This window comes from Mesocricetus auratus, unplaced genomic scaffold (assembly GCF_017639785.1).
Source record: "Mesocricetus auratus isolate SY011 unplaced genomic scaffold, BCM_Maur_2.0 Super-Scaffold_100006, whole genome shotgun sequence".
In the NCBI taxonomy this organism is placed as follows: domain Eukaryota; kingdom Metazoa; phylum Chordata; class Mammalia; order Rodentia; family Cricetidae; genus Mesocricetus; species Mesocricetus auratus.
This window is the reverse complement of record NW_024429190.1, coordinates 103,913,560-103,941,351: the sequence shown is the minus strand read 5'-3', so window position 1 is coordinate 103,941,351 and position 27,792 is coordinate 103,913,560. Positions and strand designations below refer to the sequence as shown.

Genomic DNA, 27,792 nt, shown 5'->3' with positions numbered 1-27,792 from the left:
CATTTGTTGTCATTGTGTGGAGTGGCAGGAGCCATATGAGCCACCGTGCACACAGAAAGTCGGGGGACAACTTTACAGATTTGGTTTTCTCTCCCCCTTTGTGTTGGTTCTGGAATGGAACTCAGGCTGCCAGGCTTGCATACAGACTCTTTTATCTGCTGAGTTATGTAGCCCACTCTGCAGTCTTTATACAGCCCCTCAATGAACATCCTTTAAAAAGAAAAATACAGGAAAGACTGTGACACTGTTGGTGAGACCTGTAGTTCATAGCAGATAGATAGATAGATAGATAGATAGATAGACATTAGATAGATAGATAGATAGATAGATAGATAGATAGATAGATAGATAGATGATAGTGTGTGTGTGTGTGTGCACGCACGCCAAGAGCGCCCCTGCCCTCATTGCCTTGGGAGGTCTTCCCCACCCCCGGCTACTGCAGTGTGCAAGCCTTCCAGGAAGGGCGCAGTGCTGAGCATCACAAGATGCGGAATCTTGAGGTGAAGGGTCACCATCATACAAAGGCGACTCTTGACTCTTAGTTTTGAAAAGTAAAAGTTTATTTTTTCCCAAGAGAAAGAATAACTCTTTAAATCTGAATTTCGAGAGTAGGGTGTTTTGACCCAGCCCCGTGGCATCTCAGGGGACCAGGCGAGATTTTCATGGGCTCCAAGAGCCATCACGAAAGGCTTGGATCTGGGTTGAGAGACCCAGCCGGCCCTCCTTGCTCCTCAGGGTTGCAGGGTTTGGTGAGGAACCCATTAATAAGTGCAGTGAGGCCCTTACACGTGAGCAAACAACACAGCGACTTTTGGACCAATACTTGTGGGTCAACTATTGAATTAAAAATGAGACCCGCGTGGGCCAGGAGACGGCTCTGTGGGTAAAAGCGCTTGCCACTGAGCCTGACAACCTGAGTTTGAGCCTTTCATGTTCATAGGAAAGGAGATAACTGACCCCCAAAAGTTGTCGTTTGAACTCCACATGTTCATTGTGAACTCCACATGCATACACACACACACACACACACACACGTGCACACACACGTACACACACAGAGGCACACACAGACACGCATGCACATGCACGCACGCACACAGGCGGAGAGGAAGGAGAGGTAGGAAAAGAGAGAGAATAAACAGAAGTAATAAAGTGTTCTAAAAATAGGACATTTACGACAAAACTTCCAGACAGCAGGAGACATCACCAGCCCTCTCTTGTTGCAGGTTGTGTTCATAGACTGGGCTCCTTTGTGGACAAAGAAAGGAACATATCCTAGTCTCCGTGTTAAACTAAAACTTTGGGGTAAATTAAATTGATTCGCAAACGAAGCAGCCTCAGAGAGCAGAAGCCCATCCCTGAGCTGCGCTCTGTGAGGTAGAGATGTCTTCATGGACAGAACCTGACATGCAGGAGAGACAGCTTGGCTGGCCACAGCACCCCTGGGCCTTGCTTGAGCATGCTCTGATCCCTCTGCAGCCTGTGATGGGCGAGGCTCAGCCGTTTGTTACAAGAGTGTCTTCTATGTTAAGCTTCCAGTTAGTTTGTAACTAAGTTGAGTTGTAGTTTGTTGTGTAGTTTTTTTAGTCAAGGGACTTAATCTGGCCCGGTGTTCTTTCGTAAGTTAGGCTTTATGATGTGGTAGAAAAAAAATTAGCGGCAGACATACCTGGATTTGAAATCTACCCGTGGCCATTACTAGTTTTGTTACCTTAACATTCTTTCATGGCCACAAGCCTCAGTTTCTCATATTTTTAATTATTTATTTTTATGTGTGTGATTGGTGCGTGTGATTGCCTGCATGTATGTCTGTGTGCTACATGCATGCAGTGCCCACAGAGGCCAGAAGAGGGCATCGGATCCCCTGGGACTGGAGGTACAGGGGGCTGTGAACCCCTGGTGTAGGTGCAGGGAACCGAACCCGGATCCTCTGGAAGAACATCCAGTGCTCTTAACCACTGATCCGTCACTGGGGGACAGCAACCCGGAGTGTCAGGATTGGGCCAGATGGTCTCTGTGGAACCCCGGCACACGGCGTTCAACCGCCACCAGCTGGCTGTAGGATTTGTGGAGCAAATCGTGGGCCCCCACTGCTCTTCCCAGGTGGACAACAAGAGCCACCTGGCCTTGGGCCAGCCTCCTCCTGGTTTCTCCCCCAAGGGGCCCCACGCCCTGGAGGCCCCAGCAGGCTCGGGGGCCCTGGTGTCCACACAGCGCTTTTCTCAACAGGATCCGCGTGGGCTGCCACAAGCTCATTAACCACCACATCTTCACCAACCTCATCCTGGTCTTCATCATGCTGAGCAGCGCCGCCCTTGCGGCCGAGGATCCCATCCGCAGCCATTCATTCCGGAACACTGTAAGCCTCTGAGAGAGGAGGGGTGGGTGGGTGGGTGGAGCTGCCCTGGGTGGGGCGGGGGATTGGCCCTGCCTGTTCGCACCGGGCCATCCTGGACAGAGGACCCAAGCCTAGAGCTTCGCGTGGTATATGGCGCCAGGGATTTGCTGTCTCCGAACAGAGCTGATGGGGGACACTTATTTAGAAGCCTCTGCAATACTGCCAGTGTCTCCAGGGACCCCTTTGCCCCTCTCTTCTTGCGTGGGGGTTTCCCTTTCTCGTGAGAGGCATAGCGATGGCTCCTTAGAAGGTGAACTTGAGCCCCAGCGTGCCCTGGGTCCGGGACCTCCACCCCTTGGGTTGGTGAAAAGAGTTCCTTCTTACGTGGGGTTTACACGAGGCTGCTCAGCTACCCTGCTGACAAGAAACGCCTGTCAGGGAGAAGACCGAGCTGGAAGGAGGGGCAGCAGGTGGCAGTTATATTTTCAGTCGTTCAGCCAATGCTGTAGCTTATGAATGGTGCCACTGAGGCATCCGTGTTGGAAGATACTCGTTTCTAATTGCTTCAGGGTCTCTTTCTGAGTAGTTCTCCCACCTCAGCCCTGAAGAAACTCCAAAGACAGATTCAGACAGCCACGGGCCTGTCAGGTGGCCCCCAAGGAGAGGCCACAGGAGCGTGAGGCTGTCAGATGAGCCTGTCTCTTTCTGCACAGGGGAACAAAGGAGATTTTAGGATTGAGGCACGTCAGGCGACCGGTGCCCCCAGCTTTGTCTCAGTAATCACACCCTCATGCCGTAGCTCCCCACTTCCAGTCCCTGGCGAACCTTCTGGTGATGAGGAAAAGGGCGCTCCCCTGTGGCTCAGGTGGAGTCCTGTCAAGATGAGGGCACTGAGCCTGCCTGAGTCTAGCCTCAGAGACACGGCTTTGATACAGAGACCCTCAGGGCTGTCCTCACTCGGGCATTCCAGTGGAGTGAGCACCCCGAGGTCACTGAGTTCCATCATGAAAGAAAAAAAAATCATGGGGCAGAAAATGTGTTTGGAGACAAATCGCGTTATCACAGGTCAGGTGCCCGTCCAGGCTAAGAGTCCACAAGGAGCGGATATATGTCTCTTCTTACTGTAGTCTCTTTCCCATGCAAGTGTCACCTTGATTTCCCTGTCTTTTTAGACAGGTGTACCTGTGTGTGTGTGTGCGTGTGTGTGTGTGTGCGTGCATGTGTGTGTGTGCACGTATCACTGTTATGTTGCTGCAGTGTTGCGTTTGAACAGTAGCTGAGTTTTTAGTGAGAAGGGGAAGTACAGGCTGCATGAAGAAAGCACTTAAGCCTGAGAACTTGGATTGGCCTCAGTGTGTGGCCGTCAGGTACTTTCAGTATCTAGGGAGGGAATAGGGGGAGGGTGGTAGGGGCCGGATAGTCAACTAGAAAATGCGTAGTGGCACGGAACTGCTCTAGCAATGCCTAGGAGCCCAGCAATGGGAAGTTTGGGAAAGGGCTACCTCTGACGAGAGCTGCCGTGGACTCCCCCACTTCCGTGGAAGGGAGAGGCTCAGGTCCCTCTTCTATGGAGGCGAGGCTCTGTGTGCCCCAGAGGGCAGCTCCAACGGAGAAGACACAACGAGAAGAGTTACTCTTAAATGAAAAAGAGCAGGCCTACATGGTCTCTCCAGTCCTTCCAACACTGATGTCTTCGGTTCTCAGAACCGTAATTGCCTGGCAAGACAGCCCGGCAGGTATAGGCAAGAGCCGCCATAGCTGACCACCTGAGCTCAGTCCCTGGGACTCGTGGTGGAAAGGAGGAGCTGGTAGCCAAAAGTTGTCCTCTTACCTCTGTACGTATTCTGTGGCACACGCATTTGTCACAGACAGTATATATAGGTAAGTAAGCAGGTAGGTAGCTATGGATGGTCAGATGGACAGATGGACAGAATGGCTGTAGACAGACAGACAGACAGACGTGCAATAAAGCCACGTCGTACCATTCCCATGAGATCAGCACCCAGGACAGGCCTGTGTACTGGTGGTCTTGGCTGCCATGTTTCTGGTTGAGAGTCATTAGGTCAGCAGCACCTTGTTGGAGTGGCCAGACTTCACTTTCCCTGCCTCTGAGTCTTCGTGGCCCCTGAAAGAAACCAAGAGCCTTGCATCAGAATCTCACAAGGCTCTTAGAGATAATAGGTGGTGTTCAGGGATGCTATCGTAAAGTGCCTGTACTAAAAACTGAAATTCTATGTCAGTCTATTCTTTGCGCGGCCTCAGAAAGGCAAGCGTCAGTCTAGGGAGGAAGTGGAGTTGCATACAGAGTATAGCAGGAGGAAGACACTGAATGCAAACCCCGCCTCACAAACTGAGCCACCCTGGCGTATGCGGGTGGGGTAGGCAGACCACATGATGGTAAAAGTGGTCCTGGGTCCTCGGGAACACAGGAAACTTCCCGACTCGATTTGACACCATTAGCGTCTTTCTCATTTATGATTTACATACTTAGGATGTTAGCCTTTATGACGCTGTGGATAGAGCCCAGGCCTCGTGCTCAGCTGGTATGAGTGAGCCTCACCCACCACTAATACTTCCTCGCCGGTCGGAAGCACAGCTAGAGGGCAGCATATTTCATTCAGCTAAATCCAAGACTGCAAAAATGTGTGTGAGAGTCTCCCTTCTCAGGGGCTACAAGCACTAGCAGCTCACCCACACAGGGAAGGTTACTAACACAGGACTTCCAGAAAGCAGCCTGTGGGCCAGGATAGGAGCACGAGAAGCCGGTCTGGCCCGAGCGGGTAAAGGAAGCAAGACTCCCCAGCCTATCACTCCTCTGTATCAAAAGAGGAGCCGTGCATGGGTGAGGTGGGCCCTTCCTGTATCTCAGCCCTCCGGAGGGAGCAGCAGGATCGCCCTGCCCGGGAGAGGGGTCTCTGGCCACAGGTTGGGGGTTCTGCCTGTGGGCAGGGATCTGCCACAACTTGTTGGGGTGCCTTGTTCTGATTCCCGCGTGTTGTGCCTTGCAGATACTGGGTTACTTTGACTATGCTTTCACAGCCATCTTTACGGTGGAGATCCTGCTGAAGGTAACGTGTGCTCCTTGACCCCCTCTGCCAATGCAGCCGCAGCAATAATGGCCGCACCCTCTCTTCCCTTCCAGGTGCTAGGCTATGCAGACTATGTCTTCACTGGTACTTTTGCGTTTGAGATCATTTTGAAGGTAACAGGCGGGCCGGCCAGCCAGCGGTGTGACTGAGGCTGGCTCCTGTGGGTGGCACAGGAGAGAGTGAAGTGCTTTCAACTTTTTATTTTTCCTTCTGTGATCAAGCTAAACTGTTTTTGTAAACTACGGGATTTTTCTTCCCCCCACCTGTGAGCATTCCAACATGTTGCTGCTGCTTTCCTTTAACCTTTGGGTGCCTGTGAGAGCTAGTTTGGCTTCACACTCTAGTTGGAATTATATTTTGCTCTTTTTTTTTTTAAACACACAAATCCTCTGCGATTTGTCGACTACTCCATACAACTCTCTGCATGATCTTTCTTCTCCCTCCCTGATACCGGAGCGAAAAGGAACACATCCGTGCTGTGGCAGGAACCGTGCTGTCCTTGCCTCTGGGACTGCGCTGCCATTCCTGTGTCCTGGAAGAGTAGCGTACTATTTTCTTGCAACAGGGCTTGCAAGATAGGTTGGGTCTACTTGTGTGCCAGCGTCCTGTATCTGTTTTAATGGGATGGGCTTACATCTGCACAATCCGAAGGTGTACCCGAATGTACTGTCCATGCATGATGACCTAACAGGTGGCATCATCATGTGTGCTGTGTCCCAACTGCAAGCGCTCCTCCGGGGGGAGGGGGATCATCCTAGATGCCCAGAAGACACTGTAGAGGGCTAAGAGCCTCCAGGAGTTAGGCTTTCTGATTTTGATTGTTACAGCCAGCTCCTCGTGGGAAGAAGCTGACAAATGAAGAATTTTCACCATAAAAGTTTTAAAGTATTTTGAAGTTTATGTGTGTGCATCCTTTTTTTTTTAATGTACTTTATGCTGGGCTACTGGAAACTTGAGCTCTTCACAAAATCTTCTACTGATTAAATTATTGTGGACAGGGAGTAGTCCCTTTCTGTCATTGATAGTGATAATGAGTTCAAGACCACCCACCTCCAAACATGTTCAACTCTGTTTCAAGTTGTATAAAAATTTGAGTTTTCTTGCCCGAATGTAAGCCAGTCGATTCAGTTTTGGCCCTCTCCGTATGGCGGCGGACCAGAGCAGGGGCCGTGGTCTGTGGCCCCATGGTAGGGTCTGTGTCAGGGAGCATGCTGGGTCCACGCCCCAGGTTCCTGTTTTGGCTGTTTGCTGCCTCTCCTCGAGCTGAAGAAGTAGCCTTGTTCCATGAGATCTTTTAGCCTGGTTACTTGAGGCGTCTCTTTACCACCTGCCTTCCTGATTTGTTAAATGGGAGACTTACCCGTGGGCTTGGGAGCCAATCAAATCCTGGACTGTTTAACACTATAATTCCCATCTGGAGAACTTGCCCATTGAACTCTTCCCGTGGCCAGCAGAAACCTCACTAGGATATGGGCTCCTGCTGTACAAGTTAACGTGGTAACAAGCCTGGCTGGGTTGTAGCATCACTGTACATTGTCCAGTAATTCGACTTGGGAGAAATGAGAATTGGAAAACTGTTAAAGCTGGGGCAACCAAGTTAAGGGAGAGGGGGAAGGGTCCTAGCAGCGCCGGGTCCAGGTGCCGCCTCCAGCCTCCGCGGAGAGGGTACAGTGAAAACAGCATGTGCCCTGATAGGCAAACCCAGTGAGGCTGTGACGGCACAGTCCTGTGCGGTCTCCCTGGGGGCAGGCTCTTCAGACGCGGTCTGTGCTCATCTGTTGCTGCCATTGGAGTAGACTCCGCACCAATGGCTGCACCTTTCCGTACCCCTGTCCGTTTTTGTGACACAGTCACTCCGCCCTGTTGCTTTGCATTTGGCTTCCTTATGGGCAGTCGTTAATGAAGCCGTTGGACTTCTGTCAAGATTTTGTGAAGAGCCAGGTTTTTGTTTGTTTGTTTGTTTGGGTTTGGACCCTGGAGGGGAGGAGGAGAAAGTCGGTGACACGTGATTCTGTTCACAGATGACGACTTTTGGAGCTTTCTTGCATAAAGGGGCTTTCTGCAGGAACTACTTCAATTTGCTGGACATGCTGGTTGTCGGAGTGTCTCTGGTGTCCTTTGGGATTCAGTAAGTATTCATGTGTCATTAGAAGGAATCATATACATGGGGAACTTGAACCTAATTCGTTCAAGCCGGGCACCGTCTGATGATTACAGCTGGGACGGCTTAACTTGCCCCATGCCAGAAAGTACCGGGGCCATTCATGCTTTCTTATTTCCGTCTTTTTGTTTGTTTTTCTTGTACCTACCGCTAGGTTGAGTTTATCATTCCCTTTGAAAACTGGCTTTCAACAGCAGAGAAAGACATCTTGACTGGGAGAGAGCAAACGGGGTTCTTCTCGGGCCTGGTCCAAGACTTGGGTGTCCTCTCTCAGGGTGGCCGTTTTCTTCCACTGCAGGAAGAGCTTGGCCATGGCGATCTCTCTCGACCCCTTCCACTTCCTGTGCTTGCAGGGGACACAGCTGCTATGACCTTTAGGGGGGGCATTTGAGAGCCCCTGGTGGGGCTGAGCGCCACCTTTTACCCTGAGCACTACCCGGGGCAGTCACCCGTGGCTGTGTATTCTGTAACCTCATGTCACTCTCCTGCTGGCCTCTGAGCGTCTCTGCTCTGGAGCTGCCTGGGAGTTCCCCAGTGTGAGCACACATGCACGTAATAAACTGTGAGCCCATGTACTGTGGACACACGTGTACATAATAAACCGTGAGCACATGTGTACATAATAAACCGTGGGCACACATGTACATAATAAACCGTGGGCACACATGTACATAATAAACTGTGGGCGCACATACTGTGAGCACACGTGTACATAATAAACTGTGAGCACATGCACTGTGGGCACACGTGTACATAATAAACTGTGGGCGCACATACTGTGAGCACACGTGTACATAATAAACTGTGAGCACATGCACTGTGGGCACATGTGTACATAATAAACCGTGGGCACACATGTACATAATAAACCATGAGCACACGTGTACTAATAAACTGTGAGCACATGCACTGTGGGCACACGTGTACATAATAAACCATGAGCACACGTGTACATAACAAACCCCTTAGTTAAAGGAACCTGGGGAGGACTGAAGGGAGCACGGTGAAAACCTGATCTAGACTGCTCTGTGGGAAGGAAGACAGTTTATTTGAGCATCAGGCGTCTGGGCGGTCTCTGCGGTGGGGTGGGGTGGGGGCAGAGAGCGGTAGCTCCAGCGGACAGCCTCATCAGTTTCATGGGAACAGGCGGTGGTGGGAGGAGGGGCAGGGGCCAGAACGGCCTGGGAATTAGCATGGGGGCTTTGGTCTGCTGCAGGCTGTTTGGGTTCATCAGGGACTAGCTGCCCCTTGCCTGAGGTAGTTGACCATTGGGGCAGATCTGGGAAGCCGTGGCTTTTCCTGACAAGCGGAGACCCTGCTTTTGAGGGATGCTAAGTTCAGGTTTTTGTTTACCGAATGGCAGTCCCCCTGCTTATCCAGTCAGTCAGTGGAGCCCAGGCTGAGGTGAGGACATTGTCAGCAGCACTGCCATTTGGGGGGGGGGGGGTTGCTTTGGACCTAACAAGAACCAAGGATTCCTGCCCAGAATTGCCTTCCTCGTCGCTTCCAGCCGCTGCCTGGAGAAGGAAGTTCTGAGTCCATTTCCAGTGGAGCCGTGGATCCTGTCTCCTCAAGGGTCTCACCAACTCCCAAGCCTTCCCTGCTCTTCCCGGCTTTCCCTCTTGCAGGCTCCCTCCTCCTCCCAAGCCCGAGACACGCCCAACTGACTAACCCAGACAGTCTGCAACTGACCAAAGCCCTCACGCTCTTGGGCTGTTGTGGCCTACACCACTACCTGGTCCGTAAAACTGACACCTGAAGCAACCTCCCTGAGAGGCCTTCCCCGCTGCCCCCACGTCATGCCCCACCTTCCCTTCCTTGGAGGAGCACACTCGAATTTACGTCATGCCCCCCACCCGTGCGTGCCACATAGGAAGTTGCTGCCCATCTCTCCTACCAGATTTAACTTCTCGGAGGCCAGAAGAGCCCTAGCACGGGTCCCCAGACTTAAAACACTGAAATCTAAATGTCAGGGAACTGTGGTGTTTGCACCAAAATCGTGAGGTCCGTTTGGAAACGCCTCTGTAAAGGCAAGCTGTGTGCCCGAAGTAGAGCCCCAGCCAGGCAGGGCCTCGGAGCTCCCTCAGGAGACAGGAGGCCAGCTTGGTGGCAGCAGGAGCAAGGGTCCTGCTGAAACCCTGAAGCAAGACCAGCTCAACTCCACACCGTTATGTGGTGTCATTAAAGACATGGTCATGTGACATAACCACCGTCAAGGCTCCTGTCGGGCCGTACCACGGGGCCGCCCGCTTGCTTTCTCTTACCGCCCTCCCCCTGTCCTCCCGCAGATCCAGCGCCATCTCCGTGGTGAAGATTCTCAGGGTCCTGAGGGTTTTGAGGCCTCTCAGAGCAATCAATAGAGCAAAAGGACTCAAGGTACGGGGCCTCCCTTGAGCCTTGGGCTGGCTTGGGCTGGCTTGGGCTGGCTTGGGCTGGCTTGGGCTGGGGATGGCTACAGTGACTGACTGTTCTGTCAGGAGAAGAGCTGAGGCTCTCAGTGGGACCTTCCCACCTCCTAAAGCTGCCTCTGCTTAGCACGGTCACTCTAAAAATGAGAAATGGCACGGCACTAAGAACCCTTGCTGCACAGGCCTTGGGAACCTGAGTTCAAATCCCTCCATCTGTTTTAAAAGCCTGGCATGTCCTCACACTCCTGAACCCCAGTGCCCTGTGAGGTGGCTGAGACAGCAAGGGAGGGCTTCCTGGCGGCTATCCTTGCTCTGGGTTCAGGGAGAGACAACTCCCACCCCAAGAATATAAAGCAGAGGCGGATACGGCGGGACACACGAACAGGCGTGTGCATGGGGGCTCGTCTCCGCTAACATGTACCGCTACACACACGCGCGCGCACACACACACAGCGAAACACAACCGCTTTTTTTTTTTTTTGCTGTTACTTGGAGATATCGGTCATTACAGTTACTATAATTATTTGTTACTTCTTTATCAATAGCATTTTCCTTTGTGTTTAAGTTGTAAATCACTCCCTTATGGACGCTGCAGCAGGTCTAAAGGGTTGGCATCTCTGGGAGGTCTTTCTGGGATAGGGTTCTTGTGAGCCCACGTGCCAGGTGGCGTTTCTTTTAGTTAAGCCAACTTCTTTGGAGGAAGTCCAAGAAAAAAGGCGCTTAAGGAGCGTCCTCGGGCCAGGGGGACGGCTCAGTGGGTTAAGACACTGCATCTGATGGCCCGAGTTCATCCCTGGGACCCACACGTGACGAGAGAACCAGCCCCCGCACGTTGTCCTCCGGCCTACACACACACACATACATGTCACACGTGGGCACACACCTGCTCGCACAATAAACCCGTGCCGTCAGGGTTGGATAAAAGTAAAAGCGCATGTCACCTTGACCACACGCACTGGATAACAGGAAAACAAAAGCATGCGGCTAGAACAGCTAGAAAGTCAGATCAGCGTGCACCCAAGCGCAGACGCGCCCTGGCCTGGTGCGAGCTCAGCTCATGGCTGAAACAAGGAAGAGGAGTGTCAGCTTTCTGCCCTCTCCCCTGCCCTCTCCCCAGCACGTGGTCCAGTGTGTCTTTGTGGCCATCCGAACCATTGGCAACATCATGATTGTCACCACCCTGCTCCAGTTCATGTTCGCGTGCATCGGGGTCCAGTTGTTCAAGGTAGGGGGTTACCCTCCCACCCGGGGTAGAGCTGGCTTCCGTAAGAAGAGCCAGATCTGACTCTCCATCTACTTTTGCATCCCAGGGGAAGTTCTATCGGTGCACAGACGAAGCCAAAAGTAACCCCGAAGAATGCAGGTGGGTATCCCAACAGCGGGCTGGAGGATTCGGAAGAATAGCAGACCCCAAGGATTCACTCGTGTTAGCATTTCAGAGGGATTTTTTGTTTTTGTTTTTGTTTTTTTGGCCAGGGACCGAGAGTCCCTGCTTGCTCACTCAGCTCATGCCTGGAAGGATGGTGGTTGGTCTACTGTTGGTCTACTGTTGTTTGTTGATATTTTTAAGTCCAGGCAACAAAGCTCGAGTGAAATTGCAACTCAGTGCAGCCATGTTTAGCCAGCACCTCTCTCAAGGTTTAAAACATTTTTATCATCCCAAAAGAATGGGTAGGAGGCTCTAGCTGTGTAGTGTAGGTCTTAGAAACCGGAGGGAAGGAATCCTAAAGTAACAGCAGCCAAGGGCCGGCGGGTGTCTCCCCTGCTATCCATGTGGACTTTGAACGGAGCTCCCCCAAGCCAGACGTGCAAGCTCAGTCCCCGGTGTTCAGGAGTGGGCAGCTCTCTTCTAGAAGGCTTGGCAGACTTCTCTGCTCCTTGCTCCTGCTGCCCGCATTTTGAACGTATTTTTGTTCACAGCAGCCAGCAGCGGAGAAACAGCAAGAGATGTTCACATTTTATGATCCCAGACGTTCAGCAAATATGGAATGCTCACAATCCACGCATACATTTCCTAGAGCTTATGGCTACAGAAAAATCTGTGTCCCTGACCTTTAGAGTTGGAGCTGGCTGGGGTCTAGCTGCCTGCCCCCCATATTGTTCAAGGGGGGCTTCCTTGAACAAATGATGTGGCCATGGGGCATCAGATACAATCTGCCTGGGACTACATACAGCTTCAGAGATGCTGTTGGCCTGGGTTGAGGGATGCAGAGCACCATCCCCCCCCCCCAGCTGATCAGTGCAGTCACCGTGTGGTGTTGTGGGCCCTTCCTCTGGGCCGCCGCCTGTTGCTGTGAATGGCAGTGTTAGGCTTTATCTCGCGGGTTCCTTCCACAAGGGCAGTTCTGTAAGGAATGGCGGCAGCAACTGCAGAATTCCTTTGGAAAGAAAGTTGAGAATATCATTGTTGTGAAAAGGAAGAGATTGGGGGCTGGAGAGATGGGTTAGAGGTTCCAGGGGTCCTGAATTCAATTTCCAAAACAACCACACGGTGGCCCACAACTATAGTGGGATCTACTTGCATGCAGGTAAACATGTAGGCAGACTACTGAATACATAATTAATAAATAAATAAAATAAGAAAAGGAAGAGATATGTTGAAACTAGAATGCAGATAAGCACATACCTTGGCTTGCTTCCCAGAGTCTATCGAATTCTGTGGCCAAAGTAGCGATTCTTCTGCATGCATTTCGAGATTCTTCTGCACCATTCCGAGCCTCTCTGACGTGAGAAGCGTTTACTGTTCAGTCATGTCCAACTGCTGTTCAGGCACACACTGACTCTAGCCGCTCTTGCCTTGGAGAGAGCGCGCACTTTGAACTCGTCGTCACGGGAGAGTTGCTTGCAGTACAGAGCAGACTAAATGTGGAGGGAGACACCAAAAGGAGGAACTCCATCTGGGGCTGTGCTCGGGTGTGTGGCCCGGCTGGGGCTGCGCATGACGTTCTCTGGAGATGGGACTGAGCTGATAATACTGCCATACGTGAAGCCTCGATGACTCTAGCTCCTTCCTTCCCCAGGGGGCTCTTCATTCTCTATAAGGATGGGGATGTCGACAGTCCCGTGGTCCGTGAGAGGATCTGGCAGAACAGCGATTTTAATTTTGACAACGTCCTTTCGGCCATGATGGCACTCTTCACGGTCTCGACTTTCGAGGGCTGGCCCGCGTGAGTATGAAGGATACCCAGACTCCCCGAGAGGGCCCTGCTTGCTCCTTGGGGACTCTGGGCTGTCATCCTTCCAGGGGAGAGGGGTTCTACTTTTGATCTTGGCAGCTAGCAAGCTTGCCTGTGACTAACTTTGGGCAACTTGTCATCCACCTGAACAGGCAGGGTTAAACATTCGCATCTTCCTTCTGGCTTCAGATGTGAAGGGCAGGGGGCAGCATCTCTGGGTGTGGTTAAGGGGGTCCTAGGAAGCATTTGCTGTATAAACCACCATTGGTATTAAGGGGGTCCTAGGAAGCATTTGCCGTTAGTAGGTGCCCTTCTGGCGTTCTCAAAGAGAATTTGACGGTATCAAGAAAGTGTCGTTCATTCACTCATTATGATACAGTTGCCAACATGCCATTTCCTTCGTGAAGATCCTTAAAAACTCTTTCATAAATTGTGCCTTTGATATCAGCTCCATTCCGTATGCTGCACCAGGCAACGTGGTAGAAATCACATGACCATGGCAACCGTCCCTCCCTCAGAGCCTAGAGCGAATAGAAATGTCACCTAATCACACCCAGTATGCAGTAGGGTCCAGATGAATGGCTGGGATCCGGGTGAGTTAGAATACCAGAACATAAAGAAGGAAGAAGAAGCAAGCGGGGGGCAGGGTTTCCTCTGGCACTCTGTCGGCTTCCCTCAGATGGAAGAGGGGCTTCAGGCAGTGATTCCTGCTGGTTGCTGGGGCTCTTGGTCGCCCGTGGCGGATATTCTCAGAAGTGTGTGTGGACAGTTGAGTGGCCCTCGCCCACTAGGAAGCTGGTCTAGGAGAAAGGGTGTGGAGTAAGAGCAGGGCTCTGTGGTAATGTTAGCTTAGTGAGCCTTTGGGACAACTGACAGGATGTGATCCAGGCCTGGGGCTTGGAGCTGCAAGGACCTGAGCCCAGCTCTGGACTGCACCCTGAGGATCGTGACCTTGGCACTTGGCTGCCTCTCTGACCGTGTATAAGAAGAGGATGGCAGTAACATCTGCCCTTCCAGAGAGAAGTAATGATGACCAGAGAGGACAGGAAAGCTTTTGGACATGGGGTGGGCTAGAGAAGGGCTGACTGCGTTAGAGTAGATTAGTTGAAGTTGGGGGTGGCTTACGACAATGTCCTTCTTAAGAGTTCTGTCTGAGCCTGTTCCCCATGGAGGCATGCTCTCTCAGCCTAGACACACAGGGGAGGGCCTAGGCCCTGCTCCAAATGATGTGATAGACTTTGAAGATCCCCCATGGAAGACCTCACTCTCCCTGGGGAGGAGGGGAGGGAGAGGGAACTGGGATTGACATATAAAACAAACTTGTTTCTAATTTAAATAAAAAAAAAGAGTTCTGTCTGACGCTGGAGTATCCCTTAACGTTAGAAATTTTGTTGGGTACTGGGTGTCTGTCAGTGCACACACAATTCTCAGTTCCTTCAGTATGTCTGTTTGTCGCACCTGCTGTGCAGCCTGCATCCGAGAATGTAGCGAGGTGGTCGGGATAGATGACACAGAGACCGGTCGGTTGCTTTAAGAAAACTTTATGCTTCCCAAGTCAGCTTAGGAGGAGATTCCAAGTCCGCTTAGGAGAGAGAAGTCTCAGGAGAAGTCTCTCTAAGAAAAAGGAGCTTCCCTTTTTAAGGACTTCTGCCATTCATCTACATACCATTCTTTCCTCCTGGCTGGTGGTTTAATCTCCGGCCCCAGAATCGGGGAGACACCACAGGGAAACAGGAAGAGGCATCTAGCCGTAGGGGGTGTGAAAGGCATGGTATTTCAGTGAGCAAGCCCTTATCTGAGCCCTATCAAGAGCTTTAAAGCACTGAATTGTTTTCAGTAAACATTACACAGATGCCTGCTCCCAGGCCGAAGGGGAAGTGGGTTTCTGCTCAAGGTCTGGTGTCCCCACATCTGTTGATATGCCTCATCTCTTACCTGTTAACAGAAGGCTGCACCGTGGACGGTTTGTGAAATCCTTTTGACTTTTCAGTTCTCCAGACATTCTCTGGATGATTATATCTGGGTAACCCCTCCCCCATCTAGTTACTAGCTGTCTGGGCCGAAGGCTGAAGGGGCCTCATTGACCAGGCTGTGTCGAGGGGCCCCGATGCCTGCCCCCCCACCGCCCCCATGACTGTGCAGAGGAATTCTGGGAGCATCTGGTGGGGGCTGTGTGGGCGGTGGCGCCGCCCCCATGACTGTGCGGAGGAATTCTGGGAGCATCTGGTGGGCAGCGGGCAGGGCTGCATGGGCGGTGGCGCTGGCAGGCCCTCACCGGTTTTCCTCTTCTCCAGGTTGCTGTACAAAGCCATCGACTCCAACGGGGAGAACGCCGGTCCAGTCTACAACCACCGCGTGGAGATCTCCATCTTCTTCATCATCTACATCATCATCGTTGCCTTTTTCATGATGAACATCTTTGTGGGCTTTGTCATCGTCACCTTCCAGGAGCAGGGAGAAAAAGAGTATAAGAACTGTGAGCTCGACAAAAATCAGGTTAAAGTCACACACTGTTTGTGCTTCTGCCCCCCCGCCCCCAAGCCAGAGCAGAGCACCCCCCTCTCTCAACGGCTTTCTCTACACAGAGGAGAGGGTTCACCCTGGCTCAGGCCCTGCTCAGAGCACACCGCCGGCCATGTTGAGCCTCTGCAGAGTTTAGTCACCAGACACACACACACAGGGTAGACTGTTGACCGGGGAGACCAGTCCCCAAGCTTGTGGTGAGGAGTCGGAGAACCCCAAGAGGCCACCGCCCATGGTCGTGGCTGACCAGTTGATGGTACTGCCATCCAGAGCCGGAAATCACTCATTCAAACTCGCACAGGCCCCGCGGGGAGGCTCGCTGATGTCTGCTGGCTGCGGACATTCCTTGCCTTTGTGCTGTTGATGCTGTGGGCTGACCCTTCTTGCTCGTGCTTCCGGGGCACAGCTGTAGGGCAAGGGGCAGAATCCCTGGTCTCTACCCAAGTGACACCCTGGCATCGCCTTCCTCCAGTAGGAAACCAAAGTATTCCCAGAGATTGCCAGGTGTCTTCTGGGGGACCACGCTTGGCCTCGATCAAAATAAGCTGTCACTTAGTAGGAAGAGATGGAAACTTTGAACTTGGCTGTAGAGTTTTGCTGGCATTGTTCAAGCCCTCTCCCGACCTCCCCGTTTTAGCTGGTCTAGAAGTAGGAGCCTTGGCTCTCACTAGGAGCTACAGCAAAGAAACCAAGAGCCTGTGCTCTGACTGTGCGCTCTGCCTGTGCCTGCTCAGTGACATTAGGTGCATCTCTCTGCTCCCGGAATCTTGACCCCTTATCTCACCTCGAGACTGTTTATGAAGGCATGAAGGAGTTACCCCGCAGACGTGCTTTTGAACCTTTACCGTATGAGTTTGAAAGTCTGTTCTGAGGGTTTTCCCCTGTCCTCTGTCAGACACATCCCTGCTGTTATGGTGAGCAAGAATGGTCTGGCCTGGCAGTGCTGGCTCCCTGCAGTGGTGGCCATGGTCTCATGAGGGTTATCTGCCCAGGTGGCAGCTGTGGCCATATGTGAGGGCGTGCTGGCTTGGTTCGTGGAGGCAGTTTCCTGTGTCAGTGTCCTTGTAGACCCTACCGGTGACAACCTGGGAGAAATGTGGCTCATTTCTTTGCCTGCCCAAGGAAGATGAGTGGAGAGGCTAGGCTAGGCAAACCATGCAGAGCTGGTGTTACGTGTGTGCGTGCGTGCGTGCGTGCGTGTGTGTGACCCTAAAGTCCCAAATAGGTTGTGATCTGGTGTCTCTAGAGTTAGAGTGACACTGAGTCCCAAACACAGAGAACTTGTCTAAAGCCAACTGTGTCTGGAGTGAAGGCAGAGAAGAGGAGAGGGAGGGAGGGAGGGAAGGAAGGAAGGAAGGAAGGAAGGAAGGAAGGAAGGAGGAAGGAGGAAGGAAGAAGGGAAGGAAGGAAGGAAGGAAGGAAGGAAGGAAGGAAGGAAGGAAGGAAGGAAGAAGGAAGGGAGACACCATAGAGCCTCGGCTGTGTGAGCTCCACCTACAAGTCCGAGCCAGCACAGTGGCCGTTCCGCTGCTTTGCCCCTGGAGTTCAGGGCTGCGTCCTTGAGAGCCAGGGTGAGCTCTTCTAGGCAGGTGTGACCGCAGCTATGCGCCCCTTCCCTGGAAGCCCTCAAAACCCCTGTGTTTGCCCCCTTCCTGCCGTTACAGCGTCAGTGTGTTGAGTATGCCTTGAAAGCACGCCCCTTACGGAGATACATCCCCAAAAACCCCTACCAGTACAAGTTCTGGTACGTGGTGAACTCCTCGCCTTTCGAATACATGATGTTCGTCCTCATCATGCTGAACACGCTCTGCCTGGCCATGCAGGTAACAACGGAGGCCACTGTGTGGGGATGACGTCTGGGTGTGCCCACACAGCACCGGGGGCCCCAGATCCTGAGGGTTAGCACACTCCACCTCCCGAGAGAAGGGGTCCGACTTTCCGATAAAGCCTGGGCCGCGGGGTGGTCAGAGTTTCACTCTGCCTGACGGTTGTCGCCGTGGACACGTGAGGTCACTTGCACGTCTGGACCCATGATAGAGCTGTGGGCAGTGCTCCTGTGGAGCCTGTATGTAAGCTTTAGCATGGATCCTGGACCCAGGAGTAGCTTGAGTACCAAAGCCCTGACGCCACATAGGCCTCAGCTTCCATCCGTCCTGGTTCCTGTCCTTACCAGCTGGTGGCCCTGGGGATCTCATCCCTGAGCCATACTTTCCAGATGAGTAATGTGGGAAATCATTTTTAGATTTTTAAATGTAATTTTACATCTATGAATGTCTTGCTGCCACGCATGTATGTGCACCACGTATGTGCCTGATGCCCGCAGAAGAGGGATTTGAATCCCCTGGAACTGCAGTTATGGATGATTGTGAGCCATCGTGTGGGTGCCGGGAACCCAACCCAGGTCCTCTGTGAGAGCAAGCGCTCTTGACCTGCGAGCCATCTCTCTGGTCCCTGCGTCTGGACTCTGGTCTGGACCTGTCCCAGTGGCTCTCAGTGGTGAAAAGGAAAACCCAAGTTACATTTCTGTCCTCAAGGGGCTCCCAGTAGTAGTGCAAGATTTCTTAGCTTTTTGAAATAATGGGCCCGAATTATAGTAACTCCTTGCTGACCCTGGCCAAGTCAAATGCAGAGTAGTGTTGACAATCTCTCAGCAGTGATGGTCGGATATGACGCTAGGTCAGAAAGCAAGAGCCACGCTCCATAGGCAGGGTTCTCCCAGGCATGAAGAACTTAACGCAGTTCAAACCATCAGTTCTTTGTGGAGACAGGTCCGTAGTCAAACACACATATTCAGACGCATTCTTAAAGTTAAAAATGAAAAGGTCTGTGTGTTGATCTAGGGGAAGGTGTAACGCCTAGGTAACACCTCCTTTAATAAGATATAAACCTTAAAAAAAAAAGCAGTGTATGATTTAGCACTAATCAAATTCTACCTTTATCCATAGACATTTAGGTGGTATCTTCAGTGTGTTAGTCAAGGACCTGAGCGTCATTCCCAACAGAGAGAGGGTGACCCCCCCCCTTACCTTGGTCTGAAAGAATGGGCATGCTGTTTCCTCCATCGTCCAATCATCCTCATGGTGTTATGAACACCCACCTCCTGTGCTTTCTGGAAGTTCATCGTATGGCCTTGCAGTACTGGGTTGAACTTCTTGGAGAGGATGCTGTGCTGGAGGGTGGGAAATGCCCCACCCCCTGCCCAGGGTGCAGGTGGCAGGGACCTCCCGTCGCGAGGGTGTGAGATCATGACATTTTTACAGCGGTTCCTTTGTCTTTATCCACAGCACTACGAGCAGTCCAAGATGTTCAATGATGCCATGGACATTCTGAACATGGTCTTCACGGGGGTGTTCACTGTCGAGATGGTTTTGAAAGTCATTGCGTTTAAGCCCAAGGTAAGCTGCCGGGTCTGCTTGGCAAAGGTTGTTGTTGAGTTGCCCTAGAGAAGGACCTGCTTCCTTTTAGCCTCGTGTTGCTGAATTATGCTAGACTGTAGCTAAGTTGGTTGCCATCTGAGAACATTAAAATCTGATTAGGACATCTGTCTACACATGGGAAAATAAATATGCAAAACCAAAAGCTTATGAAAAGAATTCTGAGAAAAGGAGAGGAGAGAAGTGGGAATTTTCACCGTGAAACCTGGTTTTCTGATTTTGAGTGGCGTCTGGTGTTGTCTCAGGAAAATGTAACTCATTATCTGAGCACCGGGGGAGTGTCTGATAATCATCAGGAAGAGTGACCCTGATTTCACTCCGAGATTTCTAGCTTGAAGACAGCTCCTATGTGTTGCTGCTCTATAGCTTCCCTTTTTCCCTTTTATGGAAAGTTCCGGTTCCTCTCGCCGCCACACCATCTTTGGTCTGTTGGATTTAGAAAAGTTCCACTGTTTGTAAGAAGATGTGGCGTGAACTATGTTACACTATGTTGAAGGAATGGCCGCATTGTGCCCTCTTTGGGAGGAAGTCAGCCCAGGCCCACAAAGCCCAGAGGCTTGTGGTGTCACGAGCCGTCGTGTGGCTTGGCATCAAAGAACACAACAGTGAAACATCTGAAACCAGATCCTCAGTCCGTCGCAACTTACTTCACCGCCCCGTGCCCCTCTTTCCCTCATGTGTTCTGTGAGGGTACTCATAGTCCAGTTGTGGGGGCTATTGTGGAAAGTAAGGATTTACTCCATTCAGTGTTCTAAGGGGGCCTGGCATGTAGAACCATGCTGGAGACTGCGACTGCCACCATTACAGCAACGCCGCTGCCTATAAGCAATGGTGTTCCTTCACTCTGAAGCCCTAGACTGAGGAGCAGAGAGGAGCTGACTTGGGGCGGGGGAGCCTTCCCCAAGGGTTAACACAGACCTCAGCTCTCGGAAGAGAGAATGACAGAGCCTGGTGCATAGTGTTTGTACTCTGCGTGCAGGTGTCCAGAAAATACGGTGCAACCTCAGAAATGGTTGGGTTCACACACTCTACAGTTATTCAGAATTTGAATTCCCAGCCCGTTCCTTTCTTTACTTTGAAGTAATTCTTGGGCAATCTTTAATCGGATCTTTGTGGACCAAAAAGAAAGGACATTTGTAAGTGATTAATTGGGTGGGCGATTGCAGTGGGTTCAAATTTGGCACCTTAAGCATGGCCAGATGTTACGTGCTGTGACTTGTCCATACCTACCTACATACACATTCCCCTTCTTTTTCCAAATTCATCAGAGCCTCCTTGGGGACTTTGGTTTGCTTTCTCTTCCGCCTCTGCTTCTCTGAACAATATTTGTCTGAGCTGATGGGAAAGGTTGCAGAGTCAGAACGCGGCGCGTTCTCGAGAGACGCGCGTGGAACAGCCCGAGGGACGTTTCCCAGAAACTTGGTGCCGTGTCTTCCTGTGCCTGGTCGTCAAGCTCTGACGTTCTTTCAAAGCTTGTCCAGGCTGAGAACACACTCACCCCACGGCGTGTGATCACCTGAGAGTGTGTGTCTGTTTGTGTGCATACATGTGTGCCGTGTGTGTGTGTGTGTGTGTGTGTGTGTGTGTGTGTGTGTGTGTGGAGTACATGAGAGTGTGTGTCTGTGCACATACCCCTCAATGGCTCGCTGCACATTGCCTGGCCCGGTGAGTCTCCAAGCCTGGGAGGGGTGCCCAGTGCCGTGTGAGCAGATAGGTAAAAACACTTACACCTCAGGGGCTAATTTGCAATCAGTGCTCCTGGATCAGAGCATTTAGATGGGGTGATCTCTACCAACAAGTGCACCGCTTTTGAAGATTTACTCAGCAAGATATTTTCACGGCCTGAGGTGACCTCAAATTATAACCCAGAGAACCATTACAATAACAGCAGCGTCGTTGCTCTTGAATAGCGGTGCTGCTGGGGTGGCTTATATGACTTTGTGCCAGACAATGGGAGGAGAATGGAGTCATCAAGACATAGTGCTCTCCCTGAAGTCCTGCCTGGCCTTTGAAGCCCATTCTTCCCGTTGACGCACGCTAGCCAAGCCCAGTGAGAGTGTTCTCTCACAAAGCAGCTGTTGAGGGTCCCTCTGTCCTTGCGGGTCAGGTCAATAGGCTACCTCTCTATCCTTACACCCTCCAGGACCCAGCCCTTGAAATGGTACTACCTGCATCACCCACGTCCAGGACAGGCTTCCCCACCTCAGTTAGCTCAGTTAAGAAAATTGCCCACAGGCTTGCCAGCGTTGCTATTCCAGATAATTCCTCATTGAGATTCTCCTCTCATGTGAGCCAGACAATTAAAACTAACTAGAGATCTACAGAGTGAATTCCAGGACAGCCCAGGGCTACACAGAAAAACAAAACAAACAAAAAAACACAGAAAAACAAACCAACTAGCACTATTAAATTAGATGTCAGAGTCAGAAACACGTGTGGCTGACTGACTAGTGCTTTGCAGGCAGGTAGAGGGGAAGAAAGGAAAGGAGGGAGGGGGGAAAGATTTGGTTGCTGGCTTCCCTTGAGAGGTCCTGGCTTCCCAGTTCAGTTATAGAGGAGTGTGTCGCTCCTTCATCGGGAAGGGTAGGCGGGGAAGGGCCTGGGTGAGGAACCATGGTATCTTCAGTGCAGGAAGAGTGCCGGAGCTGAGTCATGCTGCCACGGCAGTGATTTCACTAAATAAGAGGCTGCTAAGCAGGGCAGCAATGTGTGGGAAGACAGGGACGCCGGACATTTCCGCCTCCCCGGGGACTGTCAGAGCCACCTGGCCAGAGCCTCTGTCTCCAACCACTCATGCCATGAGACCCTCCTGTATTGTAGACAAGGGAAGTCAACCTTTAAGTCCGTTACTGTAGGTACTTGGGTACCATGTTGGAACCATGGAAGATTTCCTTAGTCTGTCGGATTTCCAAAAAAGTTCCTCGCTGGTTCTAAGGGATTTTACCCACCGCAGTATACCAGGAAAGGCTCCATGAAGAGTATCTTATACACAGATGGCGGAATGGCTCAGAGTAGGGATGCTGGTCATGGTAGGCTGCGCAACACACACGAGGTAGGGCTGACCTCCTGAGGACCCATCAGGCAAGATGAGAACAGCAGGGTGTGTAGTGCAGGGAGGGAAGGGGGAGGGGGCTCGGTGTTTGGCACTCTGAGTGCTTTGTAGTCTTAGCATCGGATTGAGGGATACATACATCCCCCCCCCCCCCGCAGGGGCGTCTGTAAAGAAGAGGGAAGGGCCTGTCTGTCAGCAGAGTCTGCGGTGATGATGCCGCCAGTTAGAGAACTGCTGTTACTCACTTGCGGCAGTATGAATGCTTTAAGAGAGAGAGCCCTGACGCTGGAGGCACCCTGTGACCCGGTTGCCCGGTGTGCCTTGGGAAGGGAGCAGAAGGCTCTCTTGTACCCTGGGGTCAGCTCTCTACTCTGCCCCTGACCCCACGTTTCACGTCCCAAGTCCGTACCTTGGGGGGGGGCGCCTGTCTTGTCTCTGCTTGGCCAGCTGAGAACCCTCTAGTGTGATGGTTCCTCGAAGGCATAAACCACACAGAACATGCATCTAAATTTGCAAGTCACAAGTACGTTAGAACCGACACAAGATAGGACCTGACAGCTGAGAACCAGGGTATGAATTTGTGGAGAAAGACATGTGACAGTGTCTCAAACATTGACTGAGTTCAAGGCTCTGGGTGACTGACAGGGTTGGTGGAGGTGATAACAGGGGAAAAAAGCTACGCTTCCCAGTCCTTGGAAAGCCTCGGCGTGGTAGAGCTCCTGGGTGAAGGCGTGAGAAGGTGCAGTCACTGTGATAGAAGAAGAGAGACAGACAGAAGGACCTGGAAAACACCACGAAGGAGCTAGCATTTGTCTAAGCTCAAAGGAGGGAGTGGGTTTGGGCTGATTAAGGCCGGGGAGGTTGCAGAGGCATCCCAAGATTGGGAAGAGCCAGGGAGGATGTTGAGGGATGTAGAGGAATCCACTTACAAGGGTCGCGGTAGAAGGAGGCCACTGGTCATCTGGGATCCTCGAAGCACCCTCTTCAGCCTTCGGTGCTGTCCCCACAGACCCTGCCTTGGCGTGTCTTTACTCCACAACCGAGAGTTTCTCTGCCCAGGGCCCTACCCTGAGGCTCTGTGCATCTCTATGTCTGTCTCCTATAAGCTATGGCCTTTAGATGAGTGTCCCTAAGACCAAGAGTTCTTGGGAATCCTGCTGCCACACATGGCCTATTGTCTTTGCTAGACTAGTGAGGATAGGGGGGACTGCCAATCTGGTGGATTTAGGTCAGAAAACAGAAATCAAGGGCAGCTGGAGACTCTTGGAAGTACGGAGGAGCCTCACTCTTCCCTCAGCTCATGAGGGTTTGAGGTAGACACTCGGCATATCAGGACAGGGTTATCCTCTGTCTGCCCAGGGCTATATGTCTGCAGGGTGTGTATGTGTGTGTATGGTGTGTGTGTAAGTGTGTGTGTCCATCTGTCTGTCCTCCCGTCTGTCTGTGGGGTATGTGTGTGTGTGTGTGTCCATCCATCTGTCTTTGGTGTGTGTGTGCCCGTCCATCCGTCTGTCTGTGGTGTGTGTGTATGTGTGTCCATCCGTCTGTCTGTCTGTGGGGTATGTGTGTGTGTCTTTCTGTTCTCCCGTCTGTCTGTGGGGCATGTGTATGTGTGTATCCGTCCATCTGTCTGGGGGATGTGTTTGTGTGTCCGTCCATCTGTCTGTCTGTGTGGTTTGTGTGTGTGTGTGTGTGTGTCCATCCGTCTGTCTGTCTGCGGGGTGTATGTGTGTATGTATGTGTCTATGTGTGTCTGTGTGTGTGTGTGTGTGTGCACGCACCCATCCTTACTCATGCCCTCTCTCACACACACAGGAGCACAACCACCCCCTCTGTGCCCCTTTCCACCAGTAGACAGTATTGTTGTCTCCCCTTTGGCTTCCCTGACCCTCTCCCTGGTTGCTATGGGTGCTGAGGGGACTTGGATGTGTCCCCTCAAATGATCCATGTGATGTTCCCTTCGTGAGTGCTCATAAACATCTGGCCCTGCCTGCTCTGTCCAGGGGTATTTTAGTGACGCCTGGAACACGTTTGACTCCCTCATCGTAATCGGCAGCATTATAGACGTGGCCCTCAGCGAAGCCGACGTAAGTATGCACCCGTGTGGCCTGCGTCCTCTCTCCTCTCTCTCTCCTCTCCCTCTGCTCATTCTGCTCCCTGCCTTGTTGTGGCATCACCTGGACAAGTCACAGATCCCAGTTAACACTTGGTTGGAAACCAGGCATTTCCCCCACTGAGGCTGTGGGAAAGAACCTTCTAGAGTAGAGCCTGAGCCCAAGGCCTCTGCAGACACAAACCACCTTTGCAGGGCTGGCTGGCTCTCTGGCACCACTGACCCCAGGCACTAGTAGGGCAAGGTAAGATAGGGTGTCTCTGGTTGTTCCATTTGCTCTGTCAAAATCCACCCAAAGTGGCGTATCTATGACATGTTTGTCTTGGGGCAATTTTTCAGGCAGTCGAATGGCATATTGTTAACGCTGTCCTTTTCTTCTTTTTTTTTTTTTTTTCCTGTTGTGCTTCCTGTCCTCTGTGGCTTCTGAATGCTTGCCTAACAGCACTATTTCACTGATGCATGGAACACTTTTGATGCCTTAATTGTTGTGGGTAGCGTCGTTGATATTGCTATAACTGAAGTGAATGTAAGTAGCAAACTTTGTGTCCTTTAACGTGATTGTTTTCGTTAAGCCTGGCGTAGAAGAGACTAGAAGGCCCACCCGTGAATCTCCAATGCTCATAAGAGTTGCAGGCACTAATTCATTTTAAGAGATGAGAGTCAATTTGCCGTCTCCCGTCCCTTGTCCTATCTCCATCTCCCCTAAAGCAACGGAGACCCAAACAATTGTACTCAAGTCTTAAGGGCACCATGGCTCTCTAGCTGGGTATCCAGCTGATCTCCTGACTGCTTTGTGCCTCAGTATTTCCATCTATAGTTAGTGGTGTGTACCTGGTACCCACATTGTTCTGGGAGGCACGGAAGATGCCTCCAGCCATACCTGGCTTTAAGATGGTTGCTGCCGCTGTCCTCCTGGCTTTGAGTATGCTCTGAGTCCAGATGGTGACGCTGGCCCTTAATCCCCAAAGAGTGATGCTGGTGTGTGTCAGGAGAGATCCGGTGCCCTCTCTGTCACGTGCAGTCTATTCTTGAAGAGGGGGCACGTGCGTAGCAGATGGACCGCGGGCGGGCAGTCTGACGACTCGAGCTTCAGATTTGGAGAGGGGGAGCAGCAGCTTCCTCAAGTGAAGGCCAGAGGCGGGCAGTCAGGGGCCCTGTCTGTTGGCCTGTATCGAGTTCACAGGCAGGCTCTAGTGGACGCCAGTGCGCATGTCCTTAAAGGCGGGTAAACGGAGCTTGGGGAAGTGCCTTTTGCATGGTGTCGGCTTTCGCTCTGTGTTGCCAGCCCGGGGCCGCCTCCCGCCACCCCAGTGCCCTGCTCTGCCTGGCTGACATAGGCAGGGCTGAGAACTGTCAAGTCCATCCTGGTGCCATGCCAATACTAAGATGACATTTCACTAGGCCTGGCCTGAGTACACACATCCCCAACCTCCTTAAGCCGAGACTTAGATAATCTAATTCAGCCTTACGAGACATATTCCACAGGCAGCTATAAAACTGCCATTCCTGATATGTAAATGGCGTTTGGGTGCAACATAAGCAGGACCCTACCTTGGCTCTCACGTGGCATGACCGGTGACTGCTTTAATCACCTCAAGGCATGTGAAGGATTTATGACGTGTGCCGAGGAACCTCCCATGGATCAGAAACAACCTAGGACAGATATTGACATACCCTAAACTGTTGTCCTAACAGACGTTTTAGGTGCTGTGAGCCAGAGGTCATAAACTCTTATTTTCTGGGTACCAGGATGTAGCTGAAGCGCGTTCATCAGCCACCCAGCTTTCTCATGCTGCTTGCCTGCTGGCCAGCTCGTGTGACTTGGTACACTCAGAGGCAACACCTGCTTCGTGGACTGGAAGCTGGCCCTACTCTTAAACCCTGGCCTGGCCTTGCCTGTCAGTGCCTCGGGGCGGTCCTGCTTCCCTGTGGATGAGGGAGGTCTAGGCTTGAGTGTCTAGTTGGCAGTTTGTGTCAAGTGTCTGTGCAAGGCCTCTTCCGTGATGTCCAGCTCTTGTTGGAGGCTCACACTGGGGAATATTCCCAGTTCTCAAATGTGCCGCCAGTCAGTGGCAGTTCCCTGGCTAGCTGTGTTCTGAGACCAAGCGCTCCTTAGTCTTGGCCTTGGCAGCCCCCCACCCTGAGCTACCTATAGAGATCCGTGTTTGTCCCCTGTCCCTTGACACAAAGGTTATTATACTCCTTGCTCATTGATTCTGTTCTTCACCAGTTTTACTGGGCATCTACCTCTTGTAGGCCTGGAGCTAGGCTCTGGGAATAATCAATGATTTAAAAAAAAAAAAACAAAACGAAACGAAACACACCAGAAGAAACTTCTCATTCTCTAATGTTACAAATATTCTGGGATGGAAATATTTATTCCCCCCCCACACACACACACCCTTCCATATACACACAGTTCCCAAGGAGAGCAGTGCATATCTCATCTCCGGTAGCCTTGTCTCCTGATGTCCAAAGTCAACAGCATGAACACCCTTGGCCCATTGTTGTCTGGTTTGAGTTGCCGTCATCATCATCATCATCATCATGTTTTATGATGTTTAACCTGCTGTGCTCTCTCTCCCCCCCAGACTCTGTTGATCTTCCCTTTCTGTTGCCTAATTGGTTTTTCGTGTTGGTTTTATTTTTAGAAAATTGTAGCGGCAAGTATATATAATCATATATACGGTGAAGTCATTAGGCAAAAGCGCTTCTAGAGACTGTATACTTCCGGTTTCTGCTTCCCACCTTGGGTGTTTCACTGAGTTTCGCAGGACTCGCTAAGGATCATCCATGGGCACCTGAACCGTTTCTTCTCCCATATGTCCTTGTCCCTAACCGGGGCCTGGGCTCGGGCTTCCTTGGTCAGTCACATTGGCCATGTGGCTTGCCAACATGGCCTTCCACGGCGAACGATGTGGCCTGGGAAAAATGAGGACTCTTAGCTTGTTTTGCAGTCTTTGCAACAACAACAACAACAAATTTTTGATGGCCCTTTGCATCGTCCTGTTCGCATGCTCACCTGGCCCTTCCCGTCTTTCCGTCCCTGCGTGCTCCCACCCTGCGTGCTCATGGTGTGTGCTGGCTTTCCTGGTCCTGTCCCCTTCACCTTTGGTTGTAATAACGTCACCAAGCTGCTGAAATGATGGGTGGCACCTGACGGACTTACTTTGCTTTTCTGTTTTGATGCCTGTTTGTTCCTCGAGTTCTGAAATGGCCAAGCAACAACTTTTCTGGCCCAGGGACGGCTGTTGCTGGCATTCAGTCTTTTTTCCATCCCATTGTTGCCCGAGAGAGAGAGAGAGCGCCCTCTTGCCTAGAAACTGTGGCACTAGGGGGCTCACTCCTAGATCCTGAGAGTTGCCGCCGCCTTGTCCCGTGCCCGACCTAGACACTGCCTCTGCCGGCTCGTGCAGTTTGTAGTCACAGCGAGGCTCTCGGTTTAGCTCTCAACTCCATGTTGAGGTAGCCGGGGACCGGGCTGAGGGAGGGACATGA

At 51.8% G+C, this 27,792-nt stretch overlaps 1 protein-coding gene across 18 annotated transcripts in view; it reads left to right on the top strand.

The window, feature by feature from the left end:
- Cacna1d (calcium voltage-gated channel subunit alpha1 D) overlaps nt 1-27,792 on the top strand; it is a 297,754-nt gene that overhangs the window by 225,845 nt on the left and 44,117 nt on the right. For 8 of the 18 annotated variants that reach the window (XM_040746547.1, XM_040746548.1, XM_040746546.1 and 5 more), the window contains 12 exons: nt 2,230-2,359; nt 5,347-5,406; nt 7,449-7,555; nt 9,877-9,964; nt 11,114-11,221; nt 11,307-11,359; nt 13,017-13,163; nt 15,467-15,668; nt 17,360-17,518; nt 18,980-19,090; nt 24,185-24,268; nt 24,737-24,820. In XM_040746547.1, the coding sequence (XP_040602481.1) occupies nt 2,230-2,359; nt 5,347-5,406; nt 7,449-7,555; nt 9,877-9,964; nt 11,114-11,221; nt 11,307-11,359; nt 13,017-13,163; nt 15,467-15,668; nt 17,360-17,518; nt 18,980-19,090; nt 24,185-24,268; nt 24,737-24,820 (1,333 nt within the window). 18 annotated transcript variants of the gene reach the window in all.